Below are 26441 nucleotides of genomic sequence, written 5' to 3'. Positions count from 1 at the left end.
CCATCACTCCCGCCCTCCTGGGATGTCCATTGAAATCCCACACAGCACACCCGGGCCGGTGCCTGTGACCACAGGGGCAGCAGGGGTGGGGAGGATGGGGGGTGGGGGGCTGGCGATTGCCTCTTTCCAGGGTCTGACCCTGCTGTCGTCGGGTGAAAAGGCCATAAAACACCCAAGAAGAGAGTGACTTCCCATTCATTTGAAAGGCTTAATGAGAAAACAGAAAGCTTTTCCCAATTAGGCAGTTCTTCCAGTGAATGCTACCCGCTGGGGGACCAGGGGCTGGGGTCTCTGACCCTGCTGTGCTAAACATTCCCCTTAGCGTGTGGTTAACATGCTCACCCCCCCACCTGTTAGTTTGCCTCCACCCTCCCCCATCAGTGGAAAACCAGACCAACGAGAGACCCTCTCTGGACCTTGTGCCACTTGTGAGTTGAGTCATTCTGATGCCACCCTGAAGTTATCTGGGACCTTCATTTTTCCCCCAGATGCCCTGACATCAAGTAGTTCAATTTGTCCTCACAGCAATCCCTGTGAGGCTGGGGGCGTAGGGGAAGAGGTGGGTATTGACAGCCCCATTTTACAGATGAGGAAACGGAGGCCCAGAGAGGTCAAATGCTTTGCCTGAAGTCGCTCACCAGGCCAGTGGCAGGGCCGGGAGGGAAGAACTGGGATCTCCTGCCTCCCTTGTCTTTGTTCTTTCCCCCTGACTTGGTTCAGAGTCTTCCCCACCTCAGCGGCTGTTTCCAGCGATCTGGACAATGATGACATTTTCTTTTGGGTTGTCCTACTGGGTCGGTCTACTGTTCAGACTCTCTGGCTCGACCGGAAGCTCCTGGAGGGGAGGCACTGTGTGGTCTTCTCACTTGACTGGGCTCTCTCAAGCACTCGAGACAGTAGCCGATCCCACGGCTGGATTAGTTCTTCGCTCCATGCCCCCTCTCGCTTCCTCTCTAGACTGTAAGCTCGTTGTGTTCAGGGAACACGACTACCAACTCTGTTGTACTGGACTCTCCTCGGTACAGTGCTCTGCACGCAGTGAGCGCTCAATAAATACCATTGATTGATCAGCATCAGCCGATGGGAATTGCCTTAGAGGATGGGTGATCACTGTCTTCAAGACGAGAGTTTAATAGGACGCCACTGGCCCGCCGCGCACCACCGATTAAGGCCTCGTGAGAAGTCACGGTCAAAATCCGATGATGTCTGAGCCCGCAGAGGGTGAAAATTGTGCTCCATTCCGATCCTAGGTTCCTCACTGACATTCGGAAAAGCTACTGGTTTAGTAGAAGGTGACCTCTCCCTCTGAGAAATCAGGGATGCGGTCCTGGGGTGGGACTACTGCTGGATTTAGTCACTTGGAGAAGTGAATTGCAATCGGGACTTCTCCCGCTGGCATTTGAGGGAAATTTAAGGGGTTGCCTGACTGGTGACTCAAAGACTTCAGCAAAGATCAAGAGCAAATTCTTTTCTCAAGTGGAGCTTTCTGATCTTCCTAATGGGGGGAGCTCCAGGGGCTGCTTCTGGGGTCCACTAAAGCCTGAGATCATTATATATATGTATATATGTATACATATATTCATACACGCGCACACCCACACACACGCAAACAACCCCCCTCCCCCCCACACACATAAAATTTAAATCTGGGGCCAAATTCAGACTGTGTGTGTGATATACATACATGTGTACCACTGAGAATACAAAAGCACTGCACATTCTGCAATTTGTTCATCCCGTAACACTCCATACACACGGTCACAGTACAGTCAGACTGCAGTTTGCCCATCATCCACGGTTACTTGTTTCAGAAAGTCATTTTCATCCTGAAACCCTTGGGGGGTCCCTGGCTTTAAAAAAATAGCAAAATGTACCGACGGACAGGCGGGTGGATGCCTCTAAAATAATAATAAGAAGAAGAATCATGGTATTTAAGTGCTTACTGTGTGCCAGGCACCGTCCTAAGCGATGGGGTGGACACAAGCAAATCGGGTTGGACACAATCCCTGTCCCATGTCGGGCTCACAGTCTTAATCCCCATTTTACAGATGAGGGATCTGAGGTACAGAGAAGTGAAGTGACTTGCCCAAGGTCACACAGCAGACCAGTGGTGGAGCTGGGATTGGAACCCATGAGCTTCTGACTCCCAGGCCCGTGCTCTAGCCACTAGTGCTGCTTCTCTATACCGTACCGTCGCTTCCCAGATTTGCTAGGAACAGACATTAGAAGAGGAAGGATTCTCTCCTCTTGGTCCTCGTTATTCAGCGGCAAATTAACCAAAACGTTCACATAGTAAATATATTCAGGTTCGTGATTTGCCTGCCTGATTGCCCGGGAACCTCAGCTTCGATCTGAGTGAAGTTGGTGGCGAGGAGTAGCCTCTCTGTGATAGCAGTACGTGCCCCCTTCCCACCTGCCCTCCGCTGGCCAGAATGACCGGGATGATGGGACGATGACGGATTGACGATGACCGCGGAGCGACTGCCTCTAGGTCGCTGGATGCCCAGAACCCCTTGTGGGAGGGGAGAGTAGCGTCTCTCCCCAGATAATATCATTCTCGTGGAGAACTATATCCGAGGCGGTGATGCCGACTGGGGCGAGAGAGAGAGAAATGGACCGCTGAGACAGCTGCTTGTTTCACGGTGCGCGTGGAAGGGCAGGGAGAGGAGGAGCCATGGGACGCGGGCGTCACTGGGCTAGGGTGGCAAGTACTTCTCCTCACGGGCCTCGCGCCGCCCCGGCCCCTCCGGTGACCTGTTTCGAGGGCCCGCCCTCTCCGGAGCCCTCGCTCCCGTGGCGGGGACCCAGAGGGGTCGGGGGAAGTGGCATGACCCTCCTCTTCGGGTCCAGTGGGCTGGGGGTCTGCACCTCAAGGACCCCTAAATGCCCACCTCGGGTCAGAGGAGGGACCCGAGGGGTGGGGAGGGGCTGCCTTCACAGTGGCTCTGGATTTTGTCGGTGGCCTGAAGAAGGGCCCCACCTTCCTCGGCGGCAGTCCCAGCCCAGTTCTCCTGGGCCGCTCTCCTGGGAACGCCTTGGGAACATCCCGGGAACATCCCGGGAATGTCTCTTGAAGGCGAGGGGGCTCTCGTTCTGGGAGGTGGGTGGCACTTTTCCAGCAAAGAGTGGGTGGCGGAGGGGAGAGGGGGTAGCACCTGCTCACGACTGCCAATCCCGACCCAGACGGCCTGTCGGCTCGGGGTCGCCGGATGGCACCGGTAAGGGCATCGGGGGGAAAGGGAGGAGAGCGGGGGAGGTTCGGGGCTGCCCCTGAGGGCTGGGGAATTGCAAAGCTATAGGTGTCGGGGGTGAGGGGGGACGATGCCGCCGTTTCCTCCCCCACCTCCCTCCCCTTTGCCCCATGCCCCCTCCCTTGCCACCATCCCAACTCTGTCCCCACGTCCTGGGCCCAGGTTGAGTTGGGGGAGAGAATGGAGAGATTCTCCCCTCGCCCCCTCCCCTTCTTTCCCAGGAGCCTGCTGGGTACCCGGGGCCTGAGGCCTGGCCTGCTGCCCCACCGCAAAAGTCACCCACCTCAGTAAGGCACACTACACGGGCAGCTCTGACCCTGACCACCGGCTGCTCAGCTCCTCGGAGCGGCGCAGGGCCGGAGAGCCACGTGACCCCAGGACAGGGGCCCGTGGGCTTCTGGGGAGAAGACGCCAGTGGTCGCACGGGCGGGATGGGGACGGTCGGCCCGTAGGCCTCCCCTCCCCAACCCTCCTCCCCACCCGCCACGGGCCTTTGTTCTAGGTAGGGAAGAAGGTGTATTTTTCATCCATCTGGGGGCCTTTCCACCATCGCCGAGGGGGAGAGAGAAAAATACCTCAGAGGTCTCCCGCTTCCTCCCTAGGCTGTCTTCAGGCCGAGCCGGACGCGCTTTGGAGGGACAGAGTGGCAGGAGAGAACTCCTGGGGGAACGGCCCCGGCTCCTCAGGTGATGCTTCAGACAGCAGGCCGCGACGCCATGCGGCTCCCCTCTCGTCCTCGTCCCCCCGGGTCCGGCTCCTCGAACGTCTGTGGCGTGGGGCCTGGCGGGCCCCGGAGCGGCGGGCCCCAACGAGGCCGGGTCAGACGTGCGTCTCAATGAACGAGTGTGTGTGAGTCAGCGTCGGCGGGGGTGGAGGGGAGGACGGCCGCTCCGAGGGCCCCTCGGCGGGAGCCGGGCCGGCGTTGAACTCACAGAGGTCCAGGAAGAACTCATAGTTCTTGAGCTTCCACTCTTTGAACTTCTTGGCCGTCAGGGTGGAGTCCTCCAGGAGGTGGTTGATGACGGTCAGGTCCCCTTCTTTTGCCTGTCAGGGGACCAAGGAGACCCGCCTTCTTTCAAGACTGGGGAATCCTAACCCCACGACCCACCCTGTCGGGTTCGGTGCTGTAGCAGCCCCGGGTTCAAGGGCCGGCTCTAGCCCTAATCTGCTGCGTGACCTGCAACGGTTCGCCGGACTTCTCTGGGCCTCAGTTTCCCCCTCTGAATGCTGGGGAAAAGATCCCAGCTCTGCCTCCCGTTCGGATTGTGAATCCCAGGTGGAGCAAGGATTGGGTCTCATCTGTATATCCTCTGCTGCCTCCATTCCAAGGCTGGGCACAGAGTAAGTCCTTCTTAAACCTCTTCATCGATTAATTCTTTTTTAATTTTTGTGGCATATTTTAAGCATTTACTATGTGCCAGGCACCCTGCTAAGCACCGGGGTATTTAGAAGCTAATCAAGTTGGATGGGGCCTGAGCTCTTACATCCTTCCTTCCCTACGAGAAGCAGTGTGGCTTAGTAGAAAGAGCCTGGGCTTGGGAGTCAGGGCGTGAGTTCTAATCCCGGCTCCGCCACTTGTCTGCTGTGTGACCTTGGGCTAGTCACCTAACTTTTCTGTGCCTCAGTTACCTCATCTGCAAAAATGGGGATTAAAAAATGTGAACCCCATGTGGATCAATCTGATTATCCTGTATCTCCCCCAGTGCTTAGAACAGGGCTCTGCACATAGTAAGCGCTTAACAAATAGCATAATTATTATTATTATTACACAGGCCAAGTCCCACATGGGGCTCACAGTCTTCATTCCCATTTTACAGGTGAGGTTCCCGAGGCACAGAGAAGTGAAGTGACCTACCCAAGGTCACCCAGCAGACAAGTGGTGGAGCCGGGATTAGAACCCAGGCCCTCTGTCCACTCGACAGTGCTACTTGTCTTGGGACTCTAGAGGGGCAGGACTGTGAGCCCCATATGAAACAGGGACAGGGACTGTGTCAGACCTGTTGATCTTGGATCTACCCCAGCGCTTAGTACAGTGCTTGTCACAAAGTAAATGCCAAACAAAGACAACTATTATTATTATTACTGCACTTAGGGGAGTTCTCCCAGTCGGCAGCAGGCTAAGTAGAAAAGACTGCAATTGTCACTGTGGACAGGGAATGTGTCTGTTACGTTATTTTTTTTTTAAAAACGGCCTTTGGTAAGCGCTTACTATGTGTCAGTAACTATTCTAAATGCTGGAGTGGATACAAGCAAATTGGTTGGGCACAGTCCCTGTCCCACTGGGGCTCACAGCCTCAATTCTCCTTTTACAGATGAGGTAACTGAGGTCTAGAGAAGTAAAGTGACTTGCTCAAGGTCACACAACAGACAAATGGTGGAGCTGGGATTAGCATTCAGGTCCTTCTGAATCCCAGGCCCGGGCTCTGTCCACTTGGTCAAACTTTTGGATTCTCCCAAGTGCTTAGTGCAGTGTTCTGCACGCAGTAAGCGTTCAATAAATACGACTGACTGAATGAGGGGCAAACCTGACACGGATTGGCTCGTTGGCTCATGGACCCAAGACTGATGTGGCCACTTGCCCCGGTCAGCCGTCCAACAGCGGGTCCGGTTCCCGTGGCGGCTGGCCCTCGGCCGCCGGCCGCCCCCCACCGTGGGAGCCTGGTCTGGGGTCCCAGGCCTGTGGGGGAGCCGCCACCCCGGGCCGGCTTACCTTCAGCGTGCTCTTGAGCATGCGGATGCGGTGCAGCTTCTCATTGACGACCGGGTCGTTGCACCTCTTGACGAAGGAGCTGCGGAACTCCTGCCTGGTGGAGGGCCGCTGCTCGCCGAAGGCCGACACGCTGGCCTGCTCCAAGGACTGGTACAGCTCCCTCAGCCCGTCGGGGCTGCTCTCCCGGCTCTCCTGGGACGGCGCTGGAACACAGGCTGACGCTCAGCTCGCCCCCCCCGCCGGCCCGCGCCCTGAGAACTCAGGGACCCAGGCCAACACAGAGCCGCTGTCCACTCCCACGGGGCCTGACCGACAGCTCTCTGCCTGGAACTCCTCTAGTTCCTTGATCTTGTCTATCTCACCACTGACCCCTCTCCCACATCCTCCCTCTGGCCTGAAACTTCCTCCCTCCTCATATCCGACCGAAATTTTCTCTCCCCCACCTTCTGTTTTCTCTCAAAATCTTTTCAAATTTTCTCTCCCCCACCTTCAGGCTTATTGAAGGCACGTCTCCAAGAGGCCTTCTCTGTTTAGTCTCTCCTTTCCTCTTCTCCCACTCCCATCTGTGTCACCCTGACTTGCTCCCTTTATTCATCCCCCCTCCTGGCCTCACAGCACTTACATCCATATCTCTAATTTTATCTATATTCGTGTCTGTCTCCCCCTCTAGACCATAAGCTCGTGGTGGGCAGGGAGTGTGTCTGTTGAACCGTTATTCTGTACTCTCCCGAGGACTTAGTACAATGCTCTGCCCACAGTAAGTGCTCAGTGAATACAGTGGACTGACCGACTGCTTTGCCCACAGTGGGAGCTCAGTAAATTCTTGTGAATGAGGCTGGGAGAACTAAGCAAGGCCCGCTCACTACCCCTTGGGCAGATGAACGGACGACCAAGGGTAGTCTATCGTCCATCTCCGCTGTACGTACAGAACGTTGTGGTCCAGAGAAGCGATGGGGTCTGCCTGAAAGAGGGGCAGCGCATCTCTCTCCCCTGTCAACCCCCTACAAGTGCCTTGGTAACGCCGTCTTGGGGTCCCGTCATGCTTTCAGAGAAAAATCCTCTCTGACTGCAAGCTCGTTTTGGGGAGGGAATGTCTGCTAATTCTGTTGTACTCTCCCAAGTGCTTAGTACAGTGTTCTGCACACCCCTAGAACACCCCTCTAGTATGCAACCCCCTGATAAAGCACTCAATCACCTGGCTACCTCCTATCCTTCCTTGCTGCTCTCCTTCTACAACCCAGACCGTGTACTTAGCTCCTCTAATGCCAATCTAATTACTGTACCTAGAACTTGTCTATCTCGCCACTGACCTCTCATCCGCTTCTCGCATCTGGCTTGGAACGCCCTCCCTCTTCATATCTGACTGACTATCACCCTCCCCACCTTCAAAGCCTTTTGGAGTACAGTGCTAAGCGCTTAGTACAGTGCTCTGCACACAGTAAATGCTCAATAAATATGATTGAGTGAATGAATGAAGGCACATCTCCTCCAAGAGGCCTTCCCTGACTAAGCCCTCATTTCATCTCCTCCCATTCCCTTCTGCGTCAGCCTTCACTAGGATTTGCTCCCTCATCCCTCAGCCCCACAGCACTTATGTCCTTATCCATCTAGAATGGAAGTTCATTATGGCCAGGGAGAGTATCTGCTAATTCTATTGTCTTGTAGAACGCTCTGCATGAAGTAAGCACTCAATAAATATCATTGATTGATTGACTGATTAATATAAATGTCTGTCTCTCCCTCTAGACTCTAAACTCATAGTGGGCAGGGAATGTCTCTACCAGTTCTTTTCTACCGTACTCCCCCAAGCACTTAATACAGTGATCTGAACTCAGTCAGTGCTCAATAAATAGGATTGATGGATTGATTGAACTGGAATCCCTTGTCCCTGTCCCTGTCTCCTGGGGGACTAGCCATCTAAAATCCAAAAAGGGGGAAAAGGGACTGGCAACGATGATGATATTTGTTAAGCGCTTACTATGTGCCAAGCACTGTCCTAACACTGGGGTAGATACAAGGTACCAGGTTGTCCCACCTGGGGCTCACAATCTTAATCCCCATTTTAACAGATGAGGTAACTGAAGCATAGAGTCGTTAAGCGACTTGCCCAAGGTCACACACACAGCTGATGAACGGCAGAGCCGGGATTAGAACCCACGACTTCTGACTCCCACGCCCGGGCTCTTTCCACTAAGCCTCGCTACTTCTCCAACAGATCCTTATGGGCAACAGACTCAGAAGGGCTGGTAGCCTTCCTCTGCCCTGATAGGGAGCAACGTAGCTTGCGGGTGGCAGTGGGAGCCCAGGTCCTCACGGGCTGTCAGCGCCCCTCTCCACCCGGTGTTCCCGGTGCCGCCCACCCAGCGTTCCCCATCACGGGCCTTCCGCTCCCTGTAGCGGCCGGCACGTGCCTCGGCGCCAGGACCCCCTCTCACCTTCCGGACCGCAGCCGTCCGTCTCCAGGAGGGGTGACCGGTCGGTCGGCCGTGGGGAGACTGGCCCCCGGCCCTGGCCCGCCACGTCTCGGTTCCGCGGGAGGCTCTGGCTGCGTGGCTTCTGGGCCCGGGCCTGGTCGCAGCCGGATCCACGCTGGCCCCCGAGCAGCGGGAAGGGCCCGTCCCGCTCGCGGGCGGGCTGCCTCTGGATGGGCAGCGTGGCCTGCCGCCGCTGGTCCGGGGAGCCTCCGCCTGCCTCGGCGGGCACCGTCTGCAGGAAGTGCAGGCCGGTGCTGGTCAGGGGAGTCTCGATGAGGTCCTGCCATGAGCGCCTCTCCCGGCAGGACGGGCGGGCCTCCTCGGCAGACCTCTGGCTGTAGGCCGACTCGCTGGAGAAATGCCGTCTGGGCCCGGACTCGGGGAAGGGTGCGGAGGAGGAAGTCACCTAGGAGGGAACAGAGGGCGGCCACTGAGTTCCGGGCCGAGGGAGCACCCACGGGCCTCTCCGCCATCTGGACGGAGCTACGAGCGACGGCGTCGATAAAAGCCGGTATGGAGAGCCGCCGCCACCTCATCTCTTTCCCGTGTCATCCGTTCCCCCTCCCCACGCCGATCCCGGCTGCCTCCTGTGCCCCAGGTGCGCCCTGAGACCTACAGGACGAGGAAGACACCTGTCCCCGCCCGCCGCCACCCCTGAGGAAACTGACACTGATTTTTCTCTCCCTTCCAGGGTCAGATCGCTCTAGCCAAAACGAGCAGGAAAAACGCACGGAAAAAGCAGTTGGGGACCACGGGCCACCCCCTGAACCAAAAACACCAAGCGATTCTGCTCAGCTACTGGGTCACTGGAATCAAAAACAAACCAACGGAGAGAGGCCAAAAAGAAAAGTGGAAAAAAAAAACCAAAAACAAAACCAAAAAAAAAGAAAAACCAAAAAAACCTCAAAAGCAAAAACAAACCAGAAAGGGAGGGGCTTAACCTGTGTCCCAGTTGATAGAACAACATCACATGGGTGAGAACCAGTCTGAACTTCACCCATGTGATGCTGTTTGGCCTCTGTCATTCTGGCTTTGGTTCGGGTTGGGTCAGGGTCATGTCAATCCCGCTGGAGAAAAATCTGAAAGAAAAATAGAGAACAGGCCTAGCTGCGCTGAGAAAGAGAGATTAAGCAACAGCACTGTACCCGGTCTCTTACCACCGGCCCTAAATCCTGAACGCTGTGCCCTTTGCTCAAAAAAGAAAGAAAACAATAAAAAAGAAAGGAAAAAAAAAGGAAGAAATGCAGTGGGAACAGAAGAAAACTCTCCCCCAAGGAGATCGGTGCAGAGACTGCCGGGGAAGCTACGATTCCGAACTGCGTCACTGGCTGGGATGGTTCTCGGCGGGAGAGTTTAGCGCACAGTAGCAGCGTAGCCTAGTGGATAGAGCACCATCCTGGGAATCGGAAGGACCCGGGTTCTAATCCCGGCTCCGCCACTGGTCTGCTGGGTGACTTCTGTGCCGCAGTTACCTCATCCGTAAAATGGGGATTAAGAATGGGAGCTCCATGTGGGACATTGATTGGGTCCATCCTGATTAGCTTATATCCACCTCAGCACTTAGTAGAGTGTCAGACACAGAGTAAGCGCTTAGCAAATACCATTAAAAAAAGTGTGCAAAAAATTCTATTGTTTGACTGATGGACTTAGAACTCTTGGGCCTGTCTGGGGTCAGGTCTGCCTGGGACCAGGCCTGGGTCACACGACACTGTTCCCACAACGTAAAACCCGGCCAGAAAGCAGCACGAGGCAGAACAGCTTTCTTCGGGGCTGGCACTGAGTTTCTCCACAGCCGGGCTGTGCACTAGTTTGGCGGGTGAGTCTTCCTCTTGAAGGCACACCTCTTCTGAGAGGCCTTCCCTGACTAAACCTCTTATCCTTCTCCTCAACTTCCATCTCTGTCACCCTAACTTGCTCCCTTTATTCAGCCCCCCTCCCAGCCCCACGGCACTTTTGTACTGTAATTTATTTCTTTCTATTAATGTCTGTTTCCCCCTCAAGACTGTCAGCTCACTGTGGGCAGAAAATGTATCTGTTAAACTATTATATATGAGAGAAGCACCGTGGCCTAGTACATGGAGCCTGGGAGTCAGAAGGTTCTGGGTTCTCATCCCGGCTCCGCCACTTGGCCGCTGTGTGACTATGGGCAAGTCACTTCACTTCTCTGTTTCTCGGTTACCTCATCTGTAAAATGGGGATCAAGACTGTGATCCCCATGTGGGACAGGGACTGTGTCCAACTTGGTTTGCTTGTATCCGTCCCAGCGCTTAGTAGAGTGCCTTGCACATCGTAAGCACTTAGATACCATTATTATTATTATCGTACGCTCCCAAGCACTTAGTACACTGCTTTGCACACCCTCGGTGAATACGACTGACTGACGGCCTCTCCCTCAGGCCACCCGCCGGAAATGGCGGCCCCTCGCCTGGTGAGGAAATGTCTCGAGTCCCTCCTCGTCAGGCCACACAAACACATCCTGGGCCTCGGCTGGGGGTGGGGTGATGGTGGCGGGGGGTTGTACTCACGGAGGGGATCTGGTGGTTAGCACCGCCCTGGGCGGGGGGCCCCTCGTGCTTCAGGGTCAACGAGCCGTCCATGTCGTCCTGATCACTTTCGCTCCAGTAATCTGCTGAGAGAGGACCCAGTTCTGGGGTGAGGCGTCTCTCCTCAAGGCGGGCGTCCTGGGGGGAGTCAAGGGTTGCCACTTCTGGGAAGGGGAATGCTGGGTTGCTGGGGACCCCGGGCTCCGGGGCGGGAGGGAGGGGGGGCTCTCTCTCTCTCTAGCCTTCCGGGCCCAAGATGATTGAGGCCAGCTCAGCCCTGGCCCACCCTGGGCCTCCAGGCCCAAGTGCTCTCTCTCCCGGATCCCCGGAGAGAATCAGCGTGGCTTAGTGGAAAGAGCATGGGCTTGGGAGACAGATGACACGGGTTCTAATTCTGGCTCTGCCACTTGTCTGTTTTGTGGCCCTGGGCAGCTCGCTTAACTTCTCTGTGCCTCATTTACCTCCTCTGTAAAATGGGGATTAAAACAGTGAGCCCCACGTGGGACAGCCTGATTACCTTGTTTCTACCCCAATGCTTAGAACAGTGCTCGGCACATAGTAAGCGCTTAACAAATGCCATTATTTTTATTATTATCATTATAAGCTCTGCTCTCTACCTTCATCAGGCCGGACATCCTTGTCTTCGGGGGTGTAGCCGATGGCCGCCAGCCCCAGGCGGTTCATCCACCTGGAAACACGAGAAGAGGAAGAAAGGGACGACACTCAGTCCGCTGCGAGGCCCGGGACAGGAGGAGCTAAGCACAAGCGCTTAGCACAGTGGTCTGCACCCAGGAGGCGCCCGATATACACCGCCGGATGACCGACTGACACGGAGGGAAGAGTCCCCCCATAAGAGGCTCAGGCCCTTCTCGGGGTAGGCGTGGAACCACGGTACCAGGGTGGCAGGTGGAAAAAAATCTCAAAACGGCAGCGAGGTCACCCAGTCTCCGAGATGAAAGCTATCGGAGTTCGTGATTTGACACCGATAGAAGTTGCATAAACACCTTCTCCCTTTGAGATCAAAGGAAGCTGGCATCTAACACATCTTCAATCCCCATATGGGGCTTCAGGCCACAGACGTGGGGCGAGGACGACGAACAGTTCGGCTTCTGAGCTCAGAAAGGGGCTCCTCCGGTTGAAAGGCCCAGCCTCCGCTCCCTTAGAAAACACCAGCCGGGATAGCTGTAATTTGGCTCCGGCAGCACCGGGAGAACGGAAACTATTTCGGCGCCTTGTTGACTCCAATACTCAATGGCTGACTCGCAGAAATGAACATTTGTCCTCTCTGCCGCATCTCTGCTGATTAGGGGAAAGCGGGACGGATGGTGCCTGGGGTAGGGGAGCATTGGCCTTGAATCAGCTCTCTTGTTCCGCTTTCGAAAACACCCGGAAACGAACAAGAGAAGCTGATTTGGGGCAGGGTCCCCCCCCTCCCCCCCCCGCTTCCACCGCTCAGCTCTAATCCACTTCATTAGAATGTAGAAAAGGGAAATACGGAGAGAGATGAGAGCGAAAACAAGGAGCGAAAGAAGAAACGCCGGAATGACAGAAATGTCACAGAATACTTATTTCCACTTGCTTGGTCGCCCTGCATGCATTCTTCCTTTCCCTGTCACGTGCCTGACATCAGGAGCACGGTGACATCACGGGGACACTTAGAGCATGCACTGCCCAGGGAATCAGTGGAAAAGGAACTTCTTGTACCAAGGCCCAAGTTAACTATCCAGTAGAGACCTGGATGCTACCAGACCGCTCAAGCCACAAATGCAAGCAAACAACATATTTCCTTGCCCAGGAGGAGCTTCTGCTCTAATGAGGAACGTGCATGGTAAATGCTACTAATATCTTGAATATCTCGTCCCACCCCTCCCCCGGATTCAGGGGGAGAAGCAGCATCTTTGAGTGGGAATGGCACAGGCCGGGAAGTCGAAGGACTTCTAATCCCGGCTTTGCCATTAAGAATAATAATAATAATAATAATAATAATAATGGCATTTGTTAAGCACTTACCATATGCCAAGCACAGTTCTAAGCACTGGGGTAGATACAAGAAAATCAGGTTGTCCCATGTGGGGCTCACAGTCTTACTCCCCCTTCTACAGATGAGGTAATTGAGGCACAGAGAAGTGAAGTGACTTGCCCAAGGTCACACAGCTGATAAAACACGGAGCCGGGATTAGAACCCACGACCTCTGACTCCCAAGCCCATGCTCTTTACACTGAGCCACGCTGCTTATATCAATCGTATCTACAGAGCACTTACTGTGTACAAAGCACCATACTAAGCACCACTTGCCTGCTGGGTGACCTCAGGCATGTCACTTAACTGCTCTGGGCTTCGGTTTCCTCATCTGCAAAATGTGGATTAAATACCTGTTCTCCTCCCTCCTACTTAGAATGTGAACTCCCGTGTGGGCCAGGGACCGAATCCGAACTGATGATCTTTTATCTACCCCAGTGCTCAGCACATATGAACTCAGTACCTCAGTTATTACTGGGTTCATATTTTATACAGCCTTTGAGTTGTTGACAGGCTAAAGAGTTGTATTTGAAAAGTTTCATTTGAAAAGTTGAGTGCTCAGATGGGGTTAATCATTTCTTCTCAGTGTGCTATTACCCAGAAAGTCAAGGCCAGAAAACCAGGGCCCCAGGCCACACACCCTTCAATCAATCAATCAATCAATGGTATCTGCTGACTGCTTATTAGGGGCAGAGCACTGTTCTAAGTGCTTGGGAGAGTAGAGTACAACCGAATTAGCAGACACATTTCCTGCCCATAACGAGTTTGCAGTCTAGAGGGGAAGACAGTCACGAAAATCAAAGCCCCTCTCCTCACGGCAACTGCTGGAGTGACATCTGTTGCCAATCGACCCGTCCCACAGTATTGCCCAAGAAACTCCAATCTTCAAGAACCTCCAGCGGTTGCCCATCCACCTCCGCTTCAAAGAAAAACTCCTCACTGTCGGCTTTAAAGCATCAATCAGCTAGCCCTCTCCTACCTCGCTTCACTGCCTTCCTTCTACAACCCAGCCCACACACTTCGCTCCTCTAATACCGATCTTCTCACTGTATCTTGCCGCCGACACCTTGCTCACGTCCCGCTTCTGGCCTGAAATACCCTCCCTCTTCATATCCGACAGGCCATCACTCTCCGCACTTTCAAAGCCTTATTCAAAGTTCATCTCTTCCAAGAGGCCTTCCCCTTCTTCCTCTTCTCCCATTCCCTGCCCTTGCTCTTGGATTTGCTCCCTTTATTCACCTCTCCCACAGCCCACAGCACTTAAGTCCACATCCATATTTTATTGATTGATTAGATTAATGTCCGTCTCCCGCTCTAGACCCTAGGCTCATTTTGGGCAGGCATCGTGTTTACCAACCCTTAGACTGTATTCTCCCAAGTGCTTAGTACTGTGCTCTGCACCCATTAAGCCCTCAATAAACAGGATCGAATGAATGAATGAAATGAACGCTCTGCACACAGTAAAGGCTCAATAAATATGACTGACTGATAAATGCCGAGCACTGGGCACCCTGGACGTGACTGACTGATAAATGCCGAGCACTGGGCACCCTGGACCGGGCAACTGGGACAGTGCAATAGTATCAGTAGACACAGTTCCTGCCCTGAAGGAGTTTACAATCTAGGAAGGCCCCTCCTCATTCATAGCAAACGTGGGCAATCAACAGTACCTCCAGAGTAGGAAGGGCCGGGCTGGTTCCAGACTGACCGTTATATTATAACTGCCTTATATTGTTACCTTGTGCTCTCCCAGGTGCTTAGTATGGTGCTCTGCACACGGTAAGTGATCAATAAATACTACTGATTATTGACTGGTGACTCTTGGGCCACGCAAGGCTCCCTCCCCTCTCCAACTCAGCGGCATCAGGTGGTGCCAGTCCCCACAGCCTAGATGAACCCGCCATATTCCTTTTTAATTACCAGAGAGAACACGGTGCTGCCTACATCTACTTCCCACAGCTGTCACGGTCTCACAAAGGACCTTTTTTTTTTTTGAAGCTACACAGTGCATCCAAGTTTATACTGCTTACAATCGATTAATTCCACACGGGTGGTTTGAAGACAACTCCATAAATCTCCCCAGTCCTGCACCTTCTGCCTGTTTCCCGAGCCCAATGCTCAACAGAGAGAACAAAGAGAAACATCAGGTCGTGCCCGGATGCTCAGCTCTGGAGGAGGGACGTCAACATCTGCCCACCAGAAGAGGCCGGGAGCAATAATTTAAGATGGAATCACACAGCTTGACGGTAAACTCCCACTCGATTGTAAGTTTCTTGAGGGCAGGGATTCATTCAATCATTCAGTCGTATTTATTGAGCGCTTACTGTGTGCAGAGGACTGTACTAAATTCTTGGGAGAGTACAATACAACAATAAACAGATATATTCCCTGCCCACAAGGGGCTTATAGTCTAGTCGGGGGGAGGCAGACATTGATACAAATAAATAAATGACAGATGTGTACATAAGTGCTGTGGGGCTGGGATGGGGGAAGAATCAAGGGAGCAAGTCAGGGCGACACAGAAGGGAGTGGGAGAAGAGGAAAGACGGGGCTTAGTCCGGGAAGGCTTCTTGGAGATGTGACTTCAATATATCTTGGAAGAGGGGGAAAGTGTCAGTCGGTTTTTAAGAGGGATGGTGTTACAGACCAGAGACAGGATGTGGGCTAGGGGTCGGTGGCCAGATAGGTGAGATCGAGGCACAGCGAGAAGATCAGTATTAGAGGAGCAAAGTATACAGACTGGGTTGTAGAAGGAGAATAGTAAGGTGAGGTAGGAGGGGGCAAGGTGGTGGAGTGATTTAAAGCCAATAGTGAGGAGTTTATGTTTGATGTGGAAGTGGATGGGCAATCGCTGGAGTTTTCTGTGGCGTGGGGTGACATGTCCTGAACATATCTGTAGAAAAATGATCTGAACAGCAGAGTGAAAAATGGATTGGAGTAGGAAGAGAAAGGAGACTGGGAGGTTATGTCTTCCACGTCCTCTGGGCTCTCCCAAGTGCTCAGTACTGCGCTCTGCACCCCGCAGGCACTAAATAAATGTTATTGACTGATTGAGAGTCTCCCTCACTCCCTGACCTCAACCCCAAACTTACTTAGGGGGCTGGATGGCTACCTCTAGAATCCTCCTTTCTAGCACCGAATAAAACAAAAACAAGGGAAAATGTCTGTCTCCCCTTCCAGACTAGAAACTCCTTGTGGACAGGGAACGTCTTCCAACTGTATTGCATTGGGTGCTTAGTATAGTACTCTGCAAACAGTAAGTGCTCAATAAATACTCCGGATTGATAGGTTCCACCAGGCAGGGAGAAAAGGAATGAAGGAGGCTATTTGACGGGGAAGCCCCCATGACCTCCTCTGCCATCCGAACCCCTGGCAGTTTAAAGTGACTCAATCAGTGGTTTTTACTGAGCATTTACAGTGGGAGGATCATTGTACAAGGGCTTGGGAGAGCACAGTACAACTGAGCAGGTAGACACAAGCCCTGCCCTCAGGAAATCTGACTCCCTTTTGTTGGACAGAGCAGAAGAGTCATGTCGGGAGCCAGAGACAAAGAGGTAAAACTGAAAATAGTCCCGGGGTCTATGGACATCTAACACGGCAGCACAACCCAGACCTTCTTTTCTGGGTGTTTGGTGTGGCTAGGTTTGGGCCCTGTGATCTGCTTTGACTTTTCCAGGCACACACAAACACTCAGAACTCAACTTCACCATCCGTGTCACTTCTCCGAAGAGAAAGGATGACTGCATATCTAACTTCCTGTGTGATCCTGATGTTTCTGCTTTTCTGAGACTTTCACTTGACTGCTCTTTACAGATAATGTAGGCACAGCACCACTATCATTACACGGGCAGTGAGTGAGGCCTAGTGGAGAAGCACCGTGACCTAGTGGAGAGAGCCCGGCCCTGGGAGTCAGGAGGACCTGGGTTCTAATGTCGGCTCCGTCGCTTGTCTGCTGTGTGATCTTGGTCAAGTCGCTTCACTTCTCTGGGCCTCGGTTACTGCATCTGTGAAATCGGGATGAAAACTGATCCCTGTGTGGGGCAGGGACCGTGTTCAACGTGAGCCTGGATGGAGCGCTCCTAGGAAAAACACATTTCCACTGTGGAGAAACTGGTAAAAACCACAGGTCCTCTAATTCAGGGGAGGAGTGCCAATCTGGACCAAAACACTGTACTAAGCGCTAGGGTAGATACAAGACGGTCAGGATAGATGCCGTCTCTGTCCCATACAGGGCTCACAGTCTTCATCCCCATCTTACAGATGAGGTAACTGAGGCCCAGAGAAGTGAAGTGACTTGTCCAAGGTCACCCATCAGACAAGTGGTAGAGTCAGCATTAGAATACTTCTGACTTCCAGGCCCGCGCTCTATTTACTAGGCCAGGCTGCTTCTCTGGCTTTTCAGGCAGGCACCAGTGAATAAACAAATCCCTGCTAATGAGCTCAGAGCAGCAGATTTTTTTCCTCCCTTGTCTACCACTGGGGCTGCCTCTTGATAAGCAAAATCCCTCTGGGGAGAGGGGTGTGAATCTCGGTTTTGTTTGGAATCTCTGCCAATGGAATGCTACTCCTCTCAGCCCTTGCCAGGTCTACTTAATGATAATGATAATAATAATAATGATAATGGTGGTATTTGTTAAGCACTTACTATGTGCAAGCACTGTGCTAAGCGTTGGGGTAGATGCGATGCCATCCGGTCGGACACAGTCCCTGTCCCACTTGGAGGCTCACAGTCTAAGGGTGGAGGGAAAAACAGGTATTTCATTCCCATTTTACAGATGAGGAAACCGAAGCTCAGAGAAGTCAAGTGGCTTGCCCGAGGTCACACGGCAGGCAAGTGGCAGAAGCGGGATCTGAACCTGGGTCCTCTGACTCTCAGGCCTGGGCTCTAGCCACCGGAACATGCCCCTTCTTGACTTTGATTTGCCAGCCGAGTGACAGTAGTTGAACCAGCCAGGTCCATTTACTCTCTCCTGGTGCGGGCGTCTTGATGATAATAATAATAATACCATTGTTATGATTAATGGTATTTGGTTAGCGCATACTGTGTGTCAAGCACCGTTCTAAGTCCTGGGATAGAGAAAAGCCAATCAGGTTGAACCCAGTCCCTGTGCCTGTTGCCTGACCACTTGTTTGGTTTTATTGTCTGTCTCCCCCGTTTAGACCGCGAGCCCGTTGTTGGGCAGGGATTGTCTCTAACTGTAGCTGAATTGTCCATGCCAAGCACTTAGTACAGTGCTCTGCACATAGTAAGCGCTCAGTGAATGCAATTGAATGAATGAATGACTGTCCCACGTGGGGCTCGCAGTCTTAATCCCCACAGAGACACAAAGAAGTGAAGTGACAAGCTGGGATTAGAACCCAGGTCCTCTGACTTTCAGGCTCATGCTCATTCCACTAGGCCATGCTATTTCTCATGCTTATTTCAGTGGTAGATGGGAAAGTGGGGGGAGAAAAGAAATCAGAATCATAGCCATGTCCCCTCCATGCTGAGTTGGACTTTCTAGTGCTCACTTCCTAGAACTTCCTTCCCCAAAGACTCTGCTGAAATCCCTTTTATTGGAGTGCTCAATCGCCAGCCTAATGCTCACCCTGCTTCTGTAGGATGTCTGTGGGACGAGGGAGGAGAACCTTTCCCCTCCTTCCTGCTTTGGGAAGGGGGCCACGTGTCTGAGTCCTGGCTGCTTTTAATTTAATCAGCCAATCTTATTTGTTGAGCACTTACTGTGTGCAGAGCACTGTACTAAGCACTTGGAAGAGTAGACTATAACCCTATAACAGCCACACTCCCTTTCCACAACAAGTTTACAATCTAGAGGGGGATTGAGAACAGTAGCAACCAGCCACTTTTCCCTCTGACTGGAATGAACTGGGAGGTTCTGGGAGAATCCTGGGTCTCATAACCTAGCCTTCCTTCTCCACGGAAAACGGTCGGGATGAACATGGAGGGCTGTCAGGGACCAGCTGGCAAAGCTTCCTGGGGACCCGCGTGGGTCCCAAAGGCAGAAACTTCTATCTACTGGATGTGATGCATTGGGAAGTGGGTGTGAGTCACCGGTATCTCATCGACATTCGACCCACGAGTGGCTGAGGAGTTTGTTCTTTTATTTCATTAGCAGTTTGTGTCTCAGAACACAAATGCTGGCGGGAAGCTCTGACCGGACGATGGGGCAATCAGTCAGTCAATTTACTGAGCACTTATTGTGTGCAGAGCAGTGTACTAAGTGCTTGGGAGAGTGTGATATAAAAATGTAACGGTCACATTCCCCGCCGACAAAAAGCTTACAGCCCAGAGGGGGTCGGCATTAGTCTTGAGGAGCCACGTCGGCCTGAGACAAGCAAGACAGGGGGGACGATTCACCAGCTGAAGGGCATCTGGGAGGGTGTGGGCATGTGAGTGTGTGAAGATGCATGTCGGTGTTTGCATGCGTAGGTTCATGTGTGTTAGAGTGTGTCGGGGAGGGTGCCAGGGAGCCACATCAGCTCAGACAAGCCCACCGTGTTCTGCGGAGCGTTCGGTGGCCAGCCGAGTCAGTCAGTCAGTCGTATTCATTGAGACCTTACTGAGTGAAAAGCTCTATACTAAGTGCTTGGGGAGCGTACACTATAATAATATCACAGACATATTCCCTGCCCACAACGAGCTTATGGTGGTAGAGGGGAGACAGACAATAATATAAATTATGGATATAGACGTAAGTGCTGCTGGGAGGGGGGGATGAAAATAGGGAGCAAGTTAGCGCGATGCAAAAGGGAGTAGAAGAGAAGGAAAAAGAGGGTTTAATCAGGGAAGGCCTCTTGGAGGAGATGTGGAGGCAGATGGAGTTTTGTGAGCCTCGTTTTCACCCCAACCATTGGCCACTGGTTGTTTGGGCCCCATTTCCCAGGTGGGCTGAAAACCAAAGGGCAGGGATTCCTGCTCATGGGACTGGGGACTCAGGCAAGCCTCCTGATTAGTTTGAGGGTCTGCGGGATTGACGGCTGACTGGGTGGGCTGGGCGGGGAAGGAGCCAAGTGTAGCTTATCAGCCCGGCCCATGCCACTGGCAGGTGTCTGAGGGTCTCTAGGATGATGGTGGGGTGGGCAACGATGGAAAGCGGGGCAGAAAAACACCAAGGGCTGCCAATCGGGCCAGCAGGGTGCTGGGCTCCTCCCACTTCCCCCATTTCCTGGCTGACCAGGCACAGTAGAGCATGGGCTTTGGACTCAGGGCTCATGAGTTCGAATCCCAGCTCTGCCACTTGTCGGCTGTGTGACTGTGGGCAAGTCACTTAACTTCTCTGTGCCTCAGTTCCCTCATCTGTAAAATGGGGATTAAGACTGTGAGCCCCACGTGGGACAACCTGATTCCCCTATGTCTACCCCAGCGCTTAGAACAGTGCTCGGCACATAGTAAGCGCTTAACAAATACCAACATTATTATAATGGAAGCTCCCTGTGGGCAGGAAGGCATCTTGGACTTCAACTGTATTTTCCCAAGGGCCGAACCCTAGCCAGAATGTCATCGGAGCCCATCTGCCTGCCCTCCCATTCCCGACTGCTCCCTCCAACTCCTTCCCACCCGGAGCCTGGCATCCATCCCACCCCCACACATCAATCACCGTGACTACGGCCTCCCCCACAACCTGCCCCCGGCTTTGGCCCCAGGAGTCGGGGGCCGTGGATTCTCCCCTCTGAAGTCCAGCAGGGATAAGACCCTCCCAGCCATAGCACCACCTGGCCAGGTCTCTCAACCCCCAGATGTGGATACCCACAGACAGACCGGGTCACCGTGGCTGAGGTCCAGAGGGTATCACCCAGGGGCACATTCCACCCGTGCCACCCTGTCCTCTTCTGAATGTCCTTTCCCTGGAGGCAGACCCCACTGGGGGACCCTCTGCATGCTTGGCTGTAGTGAGAGCGTGGGGGTCCGGGCTCTGCGGAGAAGACCCCAGTCTCCCCAGCTCCACTCAGCCCCATCCAACGTGACAGCATCACTTCCCTTCGACACCGTCAACATTGGCCCCTACCCTGCTGCTCCTTGCTGGCCTCGGCCCGAATCTGGGCTGGGAGACCTGCGGGAGCCCGGAGAATCTGAGGGCCCAGATGTCCAGAGGCTGGACTTCAAGAAGGACCACCAAGGGCTTCTTCTTTAGGGGGGCGGCCCCGCCACAGACCTACACATCGCCCCTGCAGGACGGACAGAGGGACGGACGGACGGATCGCGTGCGACGGATCCACCGACCGATCGGAGCTTACCGGTTCATCTCCTCCAGGCAGTCCGTGGCAAAGTAGAAGCTCTTAATTTTGGGGTGACACGCTTTGAAGGCACTGCAAAGGAGGGAGAGAGCAGAATGATCAGGTTTCCTGCCTCCAAACGTTTTCTGCTCATGAGGGGAATTCTGAGCTTCCAAGGAGTGAGAGATTTCAGCCGGGGGAAGTGCTGCCCTCCACGGCGATGGAACTGAATCACTTTCCCGCTACCGATAGCTCCTCTCCAAGGACACGGAGCAGAGACGAGATGTCATCTCTTTCTTGCTACAGTGCCATCTGGAACTCTCACACCCCAACTAAATGCTCAGTAAAAACCATGGATTGAGAAGCCGTGTGGCCTAGTGGAAAGAGCATGGGCCTGGGAGTCAGAAGGCATGAGTTCTAATGCGGCTCTGCTGCGTGTCTGCTGTGTGACCTTGGGCACTTCACTCCACTGTGTCTCAGTTACCTCATCTGTAAAGTGGGGATTAAATCCTATTCCCTCTTACTTAGACTCTGAGCTCCATGTGGGAGAGGGACGATGTCCAACCTGATTAGCTTGTATCTACCCCAGACCGTAATAATAATGATGGTATTTGTTAAGTGCTTACTATGCGCCCGGCACTGTACTAAGTGCTAGAATAATGATGGTGATTGTTAAGCGCTTACTATGTGCCAAGCACTCTTCTAAGCACTGGGGAGATACAAGGTAATCAGGTTGTCCCATGTGGGGCTCACAGTTTTAATCCCCATTTTACAGATGAGGTAACTGAGGCACAGAGGAGTAAGTGACTTGCCCAAAGTCACACAGATGACAAATGGCAGATCCAGGTGTAGAACCCACGACCTCTAATTCCCAAGCCTGTGCTCTTTCCACTAAGCCACACTGCTTCTCCAGACCACAGAACAATGCTTGGCACATAGTTAAGCACTTAAAAAGTACTATTATTACTATTACTAATGAGCTCCTGCTCCACACAATGGGGAAGTTCTTTGTGTTTCTATAGAGGTCCATGAGGGATGCTTTATGTAGCATCCAGGGATGTCGGCGATGGTGGTGGGATTCTCCCTACCAGAGCCAGCACCCAGCCAGAGCTCCATAAATACTCTTGATTGACTGAGGAAGCAGCGTGGGCTAGTGGAAAGAACACGGGCCTAGGAGTCAGAGGATCTGGGTTCTAGTCCTGGCTCTGCCAAATGCTTCCTGTGTGACTGTGGGCAAGTCATTTCTCTATGCCTCAGTTTCCTCAACTATAAAACGGGGATTCAATACCCATTCTCTCTCCTACTTAGGTTATGAGCACCATGTGGGACGGGGACTGTGTCCAATTTGATTAACGTGAATCTACCCCAGGGCTTAGAACAGTGTTTGACACATAGTAAATGCCTCAGAAAAACATTTTAAAAAATGGAGAACATTGTATGAGTCTTGCTCCTGAATCTTTAGGCCGGAGGCCCTGTGCGGAGGAGCTGATTCTAGGGCCGGTAGTTGGCACGTCGCTGTTTGCGTTCTTGGGTCCTCGCCCGTCGTGTTTGGGGCACCGAGTGCAATGAGTGAATGGGCAGTCAGGGGCGCAACCCACGGCCACCTGAAGGTGAGGAGTTTTTGATATGCTGACCCAGTGGCCACAATTTGGTGTTGATGCCGTGCGGTAGCCTGAGACCCAGCAGATGGTGGGCTCTGGCAGTAGCCACGGTGGTCTCTGCTGCCCAGTTGCCAACTATGCTTCCAGATTCCTGGTGGGCCGGTCCACTTTGAGAGACTGGCCCTAGACATTTTCCCCATCTGTAAAATGGGGATAGGATTCCTTAATAATAATAATATTGGCATTTGTTAAGCATTTACTATGTGCAAAGCACTGTTCTAAGCACTGGAGCACTTTTCTAAGCAATGAACCACTATTCTAAGCTCTTCTTTTCTCTCCTCCTTAAACTGGGAGCCCCGGGTGGGACAGGGACTTTTTTTATGGCATTTGTTAAGTGCTTACTATGTGCCAGATGTTATTTTAAGCACTGTAGACTTCATTAGAAACCAAATGGGTGGATACCTTATTGAAGATAAACAGAAGCCCCAGAATGCACTAATTCCAATTGAGAATGTTACAGCACCCTTCCAATTTGCTGGAGCAGTCAGAGGATCCACGGGGCATTGCCATTTTGATAATCAGCAAATTCGATCTAGCCACAGACAAAAACTGGGGCTGTAATAAGCATTAATATTGGATTCATAGAATAGCAAATTTGAGGGGCATATTTTCCAGTAAATGGTTCTATTCTTATTGGTTCTCTGCTTGTTCAAAAGCCTTCTAAAATCTCACATACTCCAAAGAGCTTTCCCCAATTCATCTCCAACATTCTAAATGATATCATCTGACCACCCACCTCTAATACTTATTCCTATGCTCCGCACTTGCATATGTTTATTCAACTGTACATACAATTGCTTATTCTAATTATTGTATTTGTAAATATTTTGGGGTCGGTTTCCCTGGGAGAATATACGCTCCTTAAAGACAGGGAATTTGTCTCTTCTGTCGTACTTTCCCAAAGCCTTAGTGAATATTATCGATTGAATCAGTGCAGTGTACGGACGCACAAAATACAGTTATTACTGTTCTACTACTGGTTACATAGCTTGCTTATCACAACAGACCTGAAGAATCTCTTCAACCCTAGTCCCCAAATAGGATTGGGTCTGTCCCAATTCATCTTCTTTCTACGCTGGGGCTAAGCCCACTGCTTGACCCAAGGACTAAGTCAGTTTCATAACACAACAGCAGTGATAATAATGAATAATAATGGAAATCGTTTTTATTATTATCGGGGATACCCCATGGCCTAAGGTACAGAGCTCGGGCTTGGGAGTCAGAAGGACCTGGGTTCATTCATTCACGCATGCATTCATTGTATTTATTGAGCGCTTACTGTGTGCAGAGCACTGTCTTAAGCGCTTGGTTCTACGCCCGGCTCCTCTACTTCTCTGCTGTGTGACCTGAGGTAAGTCACTTCATTTCTGTTCCTCAGTTAGCTCATCTGTAATAATAGTAATAATAATAATGATTCTGGTATCTGTCAAGTGTTTACTATGTGCCAAAATAATAACGCTGGGGATGGAATCAATACATCAACCAATCAAGCAATGAGAAGCGGCGGGGCCTGGTGGATAGAGCAAGGGCCCTGGAGTCAGGAGGACCTGGGTTCTAATCCCTGCTTCTCCACTTGTCTCCTGTGTGACCTTGAGCCAGTGACTTCACTTCCCTGTGCCTCAACGACTTCATCTGTAAAATGGGGATTAAGGCCGTGAGCCCCATGTGGGACAGAGACCGTGTCCAACCTGATTAGCTTCTATCTAGCTCAGCGCTTAGTGCAGTGCCTGGCATGAGCCCGTTGTTGGGCAGGGATTGTCTCTCTCTGTTGCCGAATTGTAAATTTCATTAGTACAGTGCTCTGCACACAGTAAGAGCTCAATAAATACGATTGAATGAATGAATAAGTACTGCTGTGTGACTGTGGGCAAGTCACTTCACTTCTCTGTGCCTCAGTTCCCTCATCTTTAAAATGGGAATGAAGACTGTGAGCCTCACGTGGGACAACCTCATTCCCCTGTATCTCCCCCAGCGCTTAGAACAGTGCTCTGCACGTAGTAAGCGCTTAACAAATACCAACATTATTATTATTATTATTAACAAATACCCCTAAGAAGCCCCCCCATCCCCCTAAATCCATTGGAAGACAACAGCAATCCCGTAATGGCCACTAGGTGGCAGGGCTCAGCTTGGGTTTGCGGCGCTGGTCTCCCCCTCAAGTCTAGATTTAATAATGATAATAATAATAATAACGATAATAATTTGGTATTTGTTAAGTGCCTACTATGTGGCAAGCACTGTTCTAAGCGCTTGGTAGATACAAGGTAATCAAGTTGTCCCATGTGGGGCTCACAGTTTGAATCCCCATTTTCCTGATGAGGAAACTGAAGCACAGAGAATAATAATAATGTTGGCATTTGTTAAGCGCTTACTATGTGTCGAGCACTGTTCTAAGCGCTGGGGTAGACACAGGGGAATCAGGTTGTCCCACGTGGGGCTCACAGTCTTAATCCCCATTTTACAGATGAGGTCACTGAGGCACCGAGAAGTTCAGTAACTTGCCCAAAGTCACACAGCTGACAAGTGGCCGAGTCGGGATTCGAACCCATGACCTCTGACTCCAAAGCTGATAAGTGACGGAGTCGGGATTAGAACCCACGATCTCTGACTCCCTAGCCCGTGCTCTTGCCACTGAGCCACGGTGGTCGGACAGTCAGTAGTACTTATTGAATGCTTATTGTGTGCAGAGCTCTGTACTAAGCACTTGGGAGACCACAGTATAACAATAAACAGACACATTCCATGCTCACAGTGAAGCCCTCGGAGGCCCCAAGCCACTTTCTTTCCGGCTTGACTGTGTGAGCCAAGTGAGCACAGCCAGATTCTCCCTCCCAAGAACTGTCATATACGGTCACTCCCTTTCTGCCCGTCCCTCCTCTGGAGAAGCAGGGTGGCTTAGTGGATAAAGCACGGGCCTGAGAGTCAGAAGGATCGGGGTTCTAATTCTAACTCGGCCACTTTCATTCATTTATTCAGTGGTATTTATTGAGCGCTTACTGTGTGCAGAGCACTGTACTAAGTGCTTGGAAAGTACAATTCGGCAACAGATAGAGACAATCCCTACCCAACTACGGGCTCACTGTCTAGAAGGGGGAGACAGACGACAAAACAAAACAAGTAGGGAGGCATCACTACCATCAAAATAGATAAACAGAACTAGAGATATATGCACATCATTAATAAAAATAGAACAATAGATATGTATAAATATAGACGCCTGCGGTGTGACCTCGGGCAAGTCACTTCACTTCTCTGGACTCAGTTCCCTCATCTGTAAAATGGGGATTAAGACTGCGAGCCCCATGAGGGACAGGGACTGTGTTCAACCCCAACACTTAGAACAGTGTCTGGAACATAGCAAGCTCTCAACAATTAACAATAATAATAAAAAAGCATCCAAGCTAGGCTTTGGCTAATAATAATAATTTTGGTATTTGTTAAGTGCTGACTATGTGCCAATCACTGTTCTAAGTGCTGAGGTAAATACAAGGTAATCAGGTTGTCCCACATGGGGCTCACGGTCTCAATCCCTATTTTACAGATGAGGTAACTGAGGCACAGAAAAGTT

General features: G+C 52.1%; 1 protein-coding gene across 2 annotated transcripts in view; it reads right to left on the bottom strand.

The window, feature by feature from the left end:
• Positions 1-2284: 2284 nt before the first annotated feature.
• Positions 2285-26441, bottom strand: part of LOC100681081 (connector enhancer of kinase suppressor of ras 2-like) — a 72523-nt gene continuing 48366 nt past the window's right edge. Inside the window, exons 7-12 of one of the 2 annotated variants that reach the window (XM_029067725.2) lie at positions 21234-21305; positions 11596-11666; positions 10961-11064; positions 8397-8841; positions 5962-6164; positions 2285-4295 (exon numbers count right to left, since the gene is read on the bottom strand). In XM_029067725.2, coding sequence (XP_028923558.2) covers positions 4071-4295; positions 5962-6164; positions 8397-8841; positions 10961-11064; positions 11596-11666; positions 21234-21305 — 1120 coding nt within the window. In that variant the 3' untranslated portion in view covers positions 2285-4070. The remainder of the gene's footprint in view (positions 4296-5961; positions 6165-8396; positions 8842-10960; positions 11065-11595; positions 11667-21233; positions 21306-26441) is intronic. The other variant, XM_029067726.2, reaches the window with a different exon arrangement.

The sequence above is a fragment of the Ornithorhynchus anatinus genome, chromosome 6 (genome assembly GCF_004115215.2).
Source record: "Ornithorhynchus anatinus isolate Pmale09 chromosome 6, mOrnAna1.pri.v4, whole genome shotgun sequence".
In the NCBI taxonomy this organism is placed as follows: Eukaryota; Metazoa; Chordata; class Mammalia; order Monotremata; family Ornithorhynchidae; genus Ornithorhynchus; species Ornithorhynchus anatinus.
The sequence above is the reverse complement of the archived record's forward strand: the minus strand, read 5'-3'. Positions and strand labels throughout refer to the sequence as shown.